Here is a 7,455-nt window from a genome sequence, read left to right as displayed (position 1 = left end):
TCCGCGGCTCTCCCCCGCCTCCCCGGCCGCCGCCGGAGTTCGCCCCGCGTGACCCGACACCCCCCTTTGAGTACCTGGCCCCGCTGCCCAGGCGCCCCGCCACCCGCTCCTTCCCTGACTGACACCGGCGCCCACACCTCGGGAGGGGGTCCTCTGGGGGGAAGGGGACGGGCCTTCGGGGCCGCATCTGCCCCCGTTTGTCCCGGAAGGCCTCTGACCCTGACCCCCCTCCCAGGCCGGGAAGCAGGTGGAGGAGACGGCGGTGGCGGCGGCGGTGGCCCCGAGGGGCCGCGTGGTGACCATGGCCGAGTTGGGCGCGGCCTCCCCGCCCCTTCCCGCTCGGTTCCCCAAGGCGGCCGACCCGAGCTGGGATGGCCCGACGCCACCTTACCAGCCGCTTGTGCCCCAGACGGCGGCGCCGCACACCGGTTTCACCGAATACTTCAGCATGCACACGGCCGGGGGCACCGCGCCCCCAGTCTGAGCACCCCTGCCCGCCCCTGCCCCCATGGGCCGCGCTCCGGGCCCCGGATGGGCTCCGGATCCCCGTACTATCCCGGCCCCATGCGTGGGCCATCCCAGACCTTCCCCGTCCTGCCCACCCCGCGCGCCCAGATAGGGGTGCGCAGCGTCCCGCTTCCCCCCTCCCCTGATTCTTGTGCCAAACGGTCCCGCGGGAGCCGCTCTCCCCGTCCCCTCCCTCAGCCCCTGCCCAGAGCTGCGCCGGATTCTGGGCTTCCGCTGTTCCGTGACCTCCGGCCCCCTGGCCCCCTCCGAGACCTCTGACCCCGCCGGACCCCAGAACACTAGTGACGATCGCCGGGACCCTGCCCGTGGCGCTCCAGGACTCCGCGACCCCGAGCCACCGCTCCCGGGACGGATATTGTGACGTTGGTCTCGACTCTGAAACCTTCCCTTGGATCTCTGTGACCTCGGACCCGTGCTCTGTCCACCCCCATCTCCGGCCCGGTGACCCTCCCTCAGGTCCCCGGCAGAAAGACTTTTTTTTCCTTCTTGCCAAAATAAAGAGGAGTCGTCAGTTTTTATCTATAAGATGGCTTCTTTTACATCTTGATGGTGCTCAGAGACAAGGCTGAGCAAGAACCGTTCCGGGACCTCAGTGTGTCCATCTATGAAATAGCGTTTTGGGAGAGGCCTGTAAAACCTGACCTTTACGTTGACGCAGAATCTCGGAGCACTAAAGATATGAATCAACTGGCCCTCTTACTACACTGTTCCTTTATTTTTACCTTCTCTTCCCCAGTCAGAGGTAGAGGCGCCCTCCAGTGGCACATGCTTTTCTCAGCCACCTGCACCCCGAGTTTGGGTTAGGATTTAGCATTGCGCATGTGCATGTTCTCTTCGCAGGCCAAGGAAGTCACTGCTGCGCATGCGTCGGGGAACAAATGGGCGGGGAAGTTTCCGGAAGTCTCCCTTTGTGGAGGGGTGGGGTTGGGTGCTCCGCAGTCCTCCCAGGGCCGCTCTGACCTGCGGTTCCGCGACTTCTCGCCTCCTCCCTGGTCTCTCTCCTGCAGCGGCCTCTCGGCCCCGCCCCCTCGCCCACCCAGAGGTCTTCCCCGGGCCTTTCTAGCCCAACCGTCCCCTCGTCTCTCTGATCTGGCCTATCGAGCTCCCGAGAGAGGCGCGGGTGGGTGAGCGAGGGACCGAGTCCATGGGTGCCAGGCCGGAGCCCCTGAGGACGGGCTCCGCCCCCGGTCCCCGGTCGCGCCCCGCCCCAGGCTGGAGTCTCTCCCGGACCATCCGGGCCTGGCCCGGCCTGGCCCGCACCCTCTATGGAGGCCCCCGCCCGGCTCTAGGGCCCTTTGCCCACTGGGGACCCACACGTTTCTAAGGTCCGTTTCAGCCTGCAGCGGTCCGCGTCTGTAATTGCTGGACACCGTTTATGGAGTCAGCCAGCTTATGGGGGCCTGTGTCTATAAGGGACTCCTGTGGTCCCTAGGGGTCGGCCGCGTCCATAGCGACCCTATTTACAGGGCCTATCTTAGGTCTACAGAGCCCACCCCTCGACTTCTAGAGCCTGTCAACAGCGGCGCTTGCGACTTCTGGACCTCCCCAGTCTACAAGGCCATGTCCCGTTCATAGAGGTCGCATTTGCAGGGCCTCACGCCGGAGGAGGGTCTGCTCCGGGTCCGTGCAGTCTGTCAGGGTCAGTGCTGGAGGCGGCGATGGCCCTGGGCCGGGCTCTGGCCGCCGCGCTGGCTCTATCTTTGGCCTTGCTGGGGCCGCTGTCTCCTGGGGCCCGGGCGGGAGACTGCAAGGGGCAGCGGCAAGTGCTGCGGGAGGCGCCAGGTTTCGTGACAGATGGTGCGGGCAACTACAGCGTCAATGGCAATTGCGAGTGGCTCATCGAGGGTGAGTGGGGCCGCGTGGGTCACACACCCACTCGTTCGCTAATTCGTTTGTGCACTCATTCATCCACTCACCACATTCCCAGAGCCTGGTTCTGGTCCAGGCCCTTTGCTCTAAAAAGCAGCCAACCTGGGCCCTGCCCTGGAAGGCCTTGAAGTCTGGTTGGGGAGTTGCACCCAGACCCAGATGGACAGTTACAAGCCAGGAGCATCAGTGAGGGATATTCTGAGTAATTGTTAGAAACTGGGGCTTCTAGCCCAAGATCCGACTTTGAATTCGGGTTCCACTTCTTACTAGCTTTGTGAATTCGGGCAGGTGGCTTCCTTTCTCTGAGGTTCAGCTTCCCTTCCCCTCAAATACCCACTTCATAGAGTCGTTGGAATGAAATGAGAATAGGTATTTAACATGTCTGGCAAATAGTAAATGCTTAATACATGGTTTAGGATGCTTATTGTTCTTATTTTTAAAGTTCTTCAATAAAAGCATTTTTTCGGTCATCCATGTGCCAGACAATATATTTGCCACTGGGACACAGTAGAGACAAAAGTCTCAGCAATCCCCGATGACTTGGGGCTTGGGATCCAGTGGGGGAGACCAAGACATTAATAGACAGTGATAGTCCAGAGTGGTTGAGACTGTGATGGAGGAACCCTACAGGCCTAGGGGAGCCCGAAGAAGGTGCCTGATCTGGGGGCGGGGGAGAGGTCTTCCTGGAGGAGGAGGCGTCTGAGCTGAGGCATAAAGGACCAATAAGAGTCAGCTAGGAGAAGGAGGAAGAGCATTCCAGAGTGAGGAAACAGTCTGTGTGCAAAGGCCCCAGCCCTATCTTCATGGGCTCCCGGTTCAGTAGGGGAAACAAGCCCACTCCCAGGAAGTGGGAAGCCCAGAGATGTCTGACTTAGCCTGGGTGACAGCTGAGCCCAAGAGGCATGTTCAGGAGGGAGCAAAAGGGCACTACAGGCAAGGAGAACAGCCCGTGCAAAGGCCCGGACACAGGAGGGATTTGAGGAAATAGAAATGCAGTGCTCTGGAATACAAGATGAATACAAGGAGACAAACTGTGAAGCAGAGGCCGGAGGACTGCGGGGAGGCAGAGGGTGTGGGACCTTGTGAATTTTAGCTCTGTCCTGATGACAGTAGGGAGGTGGAAGAGAAGTCCAAAGACAGTGTGGCCAGAGAAGTCCAGGAAGGCCTCCCTTGGCAGTGGATGTAGAAGCTGGCCTCCAAGGGAGGTGAGGGTCCCACAGGAGAGGTCCTGGGCAAAGGCCAGAGGCATGACAGGACCCCTTTGCAGGCTGCGGAGCTTGCTCTTTATCTGGGGGCAATGGGGAGCCATGCAAGCGTTTCAAACGGGAAGGATGTAATCCGATTTATATTTTATGTATTATTTATCTATGGGTGTTGTGTGGGTATGGATGAAGCATGTTTCTTGGGAATGTGTGTCTGTCCCCAGCTTGGGGGCCATTTTTGTCTGGGGTGGGGGATGTGAGAACAGAATGAGAAGTTTTTTATATGTTGGTATAAATCATCTTCCAACCCTGAAGAGCCCAGTGTGTTCAGGGCTGAGACAGAAGGAGGTACAGGGTTGGGCAGATGGGCCTTGGGGAGTCTGTTGGGGATCACAGAGGAGGAGGCACTAGAATAGGGTTCTGAAGCACACATGAGTTTACTGGGTGAGGAAAGGGAACAGCCTCAATAAAGACAAGAGAGTCTTGGGTGTCTCAGGAGCCATTTCTAGATTTGTCTGGTTTGGCTGGACTATTGGCTGGGAGGTAAGGAGGGTGCCAGATGCCGGGGAAGGAGGGCCTTGAGTGTCATGCTGGGCGGCTTGGCTTTTCTCTTGGGATTGAAGGGGAGCCACAGTAGGATTTTGAGCAGGAGTGGGGCTTTGCTCTCAGGCTGGGTGGAGGGTGGACTGGGCACCTGGCCCGCAGTCTTGCAGGAGAGGGTGAGTTTTACTAGGACAGGAATTAGAAGGTGGAGAGGCATGGAGAGCACTAAGAGACGTCTGTGATGTTTCACCAGTGAGACTTGGGAACGAATTAGCTGGATGTTAGGGGAGGGAGGAGTCGGGGAGATTTTCAGAACCTGCTTGATCTCCCTTCCTTCCCAATGCCTATCACCTATAAGAACCAACCTGCTTCCCAATCTATTAAGAAATAAGCCACTGACAACTTACTTTTATACCACGTTCACACTGTACCCAGTCCTCACAATATCCTCACACATAAGAAGCATCTGCTTTTAAAAAGCAGATTTGGGGTTGGATCTCTGGTCAGGGTGGCCTGTGGTTGGGCCCATTTGGGGTGGAAACAAGAGACTTTGAACTTAGGGAGGAACTTGGGGATGGCAGATGGTGAACTGGCCTCTGACAGGCACTTGACAAAGATGTACTTGTTGTGAGCTTTACAGTATGGTTGAGGCTGGTAAGACTCTGGGAGGTCTGGTTGCCCAGTGTGGCTAAATGGTTCTTCTGCGTTCCTCAGACCATGGCTCAGGATCTGTTGTGATGTTCTCCAGGGCTCTGGTCAGAGTCTGAGGGAGAGCTGCCAACTTGAGTATGCATTTTGTGTATTTCCTCCTTCCTTCATCCAGCATTTTCTGAGTCCTTGGCCAGTGCCAGGTCCAGTGCTGGGCAGTGTTAGAGAGGGACCCTCAAGATGAGTTAGGCCCAGGCCCTATCCTGGCGGGCCTCTTAGGCTGCAGGTGAGACAGATGTGGCCCAGAAGAATGAAGATTTTAATGGAAAGTGATAATCCCTAACGGGGGCTCCTAACCCAGCCAGGGGGCATCAGGGAAGGCTTCCTGTAGGAGATGGGGAAGTTTGCTGGTAGGAAGAGAGAATGTGCTGCAGACACTTGAGTAAAGGCCAGCTTCTGATAGAACTGCAAGCAATGGGGTGATGTGAGACAAGGTGAGACTTCCAGTGCCAGGTTAGGGAGCTGGATTTTCTTCTGGAGACGGTGGGAGCCATGGAGGGCTTTTGAGCAGGGGAGGGCCAGGGCCAGGTGTTGAGTTGGGAAGATCCCTCAAAGACCCATATCAGGGCGAGACAGGAGGCCAGGAAGGAGGCTGGACCAGTAGTCCTGGCAAGAGAAGACAAGGCCTGGGCTGGCACGTTAGAGTCACCATTTCGAATCTTTACACCGGCCTTGGTGGGTGGGGAGAATGATCTCTATTTTCTATCAAGGAAACTGAGGCTTAGGGAGCCCATGGCACCGGCCCACGAGCACTCAGCTAGCGAGTTGTGGATGAGCATCTCCAGCATACAGATGAGTCTGCTGAGGGGCATGGGTCCTCCTGCGGGTCAGGAGCAGAGCTGGAACCCAGGTCTCCTAGTTTCTCTGGCCCAGAAGACTTCCCTGAGCCCCTCGTGTAAAATGTGAGATGAAAGAACCTTCTGGAACCCGGATCTGGCAGAGAGCAGGAATCGTGACAGGGCTGGGAGTGGTGGCATTTGAGAAGTGCGAGGCCCCACTAAGCACTTCATGTGCACTGTCGCCTCTCACACGGTGCAGCCATCTGAACGCTCACCTGGGCCCCACGTCCAGGATTTCCTCTCAGGGCTGGCAGCTGATGCTGGCTGTCAGCTGGAAGCTCAGCTGGGGCTGTCAGCTGGGATGCCTACATGTGGCCCCTCCATGTGGCTTTGGCTTTTCATAGCGTGACAGCTGTGTTCTCAGAAGGAGCATTCTACGAGGCCCGGGTAAAAGCTACAAGGCTTCCTCTGATCTAGTCTCAGGAGTGCCAGAACCAGTGCTGCTTCGTATCAGTCAAGCCAGTCTCTGAGGCTCTTCCCAGATACAAGGACAGGGCATTGGCCCTCACCTCTTGATGGGAGGAGTGGCCGAGAAGTGGGGATCCACCACAGTACCGTTATGCCCCCTTTACAGATGAAAAAACTGAGCCAGAGAGGTTAGGTGACTGCCCAAGGTCACACATCTAGTAGCTAGTAAGTGGCAGAGCCAAGATTCGAGCCCAGGCATAGTCTGCCTCTAGAGTCTACTCTCTTAGCTACCACAGTAAACAGAGAGATGAGACACTGGGTGGGGCTGTGATGCTTGAAGAAATTGCCCTTTGTCCAGGGATAAGAAATGAGCCTCTTCCCTCGAAGCTGTGCTCGGCCTGGAATGGGGCTTGCAGAGGGCTTTTCCATCTGGGAGCCTGCCCCTCGGCTCTAGCCTGGGCCCCGACCCCCAGGCCTGGGTGTGGCTGAGGCTCAGGAGTAAATGGTAATAGCTCTGTGGCTTCCTCTCTGCACATGTCAGTTTTCCGGTCTGAACAGGGCTGGGTGTTCAGCCTGATCGCAGGAGTCCTTTCCAGAGCTGATACTACAGTTCCTCCTCTGACCACCCTGGGCTCTGAGACCAGGAGCCCGTCCGGGGCAGGGCCCAGGTCTGACTCATCTTTGGGTCCCTGTATCACGTGGAGCAGGGTGTGTGTTCTTGAGTGGGCTGCGTGGAAGCATGGGGAGAGGGTCCACGTCTGAGCCCAGCCCCTCTGTTCTCATTGCCCAGCACCGAGCCCCCAGCACCGGATCCTGCTGGACTTCCTTTTCCTGGACACGGAATGTACGTACGACTACCTGTTTGTGTATGACGGCGACTCCCCGCGAGGGCCCCTGCTTGCCAGTCTGAGTGGGAGCACCCGGCCCCCACCCATCGAGGCTTCTTCGGGCAAGGTTGGTGGGGCCCAGCTGTGGGCTGTGGCAGGTGCAGTGCGATGGCCAGGGAGTAGACACACACAGGGAGGGACAGAGAGACAGCAGGAGGGACTTGGCGTCAGACAGAAGGGCTCAGGGGCAGGGAAAGGGGGAGAGAGATGAAAAAAGGAGGTGGCGACCCCCAGGGTGGGGGGTAGGGCAGGAGCAGACCACCTCCCAGTACGGTTCCTGGAACTCTGCCCACCTGTGCCTACAGATGCTGCTGCACCTGTTCAGCGATGCCAACTACAACCTGCTGGGCTTCAACGCCTCATTCCGCTTCTCCCTGTGCCCGGGGGGCTGCCGCAGCCGTGGGCAGTGCCAGCCCCCGGGGGTGTGTGCCTGTGAGGCAGGCTGGGGGGGCCCTGACTGCGGCCTGCAGG

At 58.2% G+C, this 7,455-nt stretch overlaps 2 protein-coding genes across 8 annotated transcripts in view; both read left to right on the top strand.

Moving 5' to 3' along the window:
- Positions 1–1,361, top strand: part of TMEM145 (transmembrane protein 145) — an 8,101-nt gene extending 6,740 nt beyond the window's left edge. The window contains exon 16 of the mRNA XM_025044750.1: positions 706–1,361. Within this exon, the coding sequence (XP_024900518.1) occupies positions 706–786 (81 nt within the window). The 3' untranslated portion in view covers positions 787–1,361. The remainder of the gene's footprint in view (positions 1–705) is intronic.
- Positions 1,362–1,459: 98 nt separating this feature from the next.
- MEGF8 (multiple EGF like domains 8) overlaps positions 1,460–7,455 on the top strand; it is a 40,392-nt gene continuing 34,396 nt past the window's right edge. For 3 of the 7 annotated variants that reach the window (XM_025043646.1, XM_025043587.1, XM_025043609.1), the window contains exons 1-3: positions 1,461–2,373; positions 6,888–7,051; positions 7,290–7,455. The exon at positions 7,290–7,455 is cut by the window's right edge and continues 29 nt beyond it. In XM_025043646.1, the coding sequence (XP_024899414.1) occupies positions 2,187–2,373; positions 6,888–7,051; positions 7,290–7,455 (517 nt within the window). In that variant the 5' untranslated portion in view covers positions 1,461–2,186. Of the gene's footprint in view, positions 2,374–6,887; positions 7,052–7,289 lie in introns of all 7 variants that reach the window. The other 4 variants (XM_006903855.3, XM_025043659.1, XM_025043560.1 and 1 more) reach the window with 3 other exon arrangements.

This window comes from Pteropus alecto, unplaced genomic scaffold (assembly GCF_000325575.1).
Source record: "Pteropus alecto unplaced genomic scaffold, ASM32557v1 scaffold920, whole genome shotgun sequence".
Taxonomy (NCBI): Eukaryota; Metazoa; Chordata; class Mammalia; order Chiroptera; family Pteropodidae; genus Pteropus; species Pteropus alecto.
Note: the sequence above shows the minus strand (reverse complement) of the source record. Positions and strands in the feature narration are given on the sequence as shown.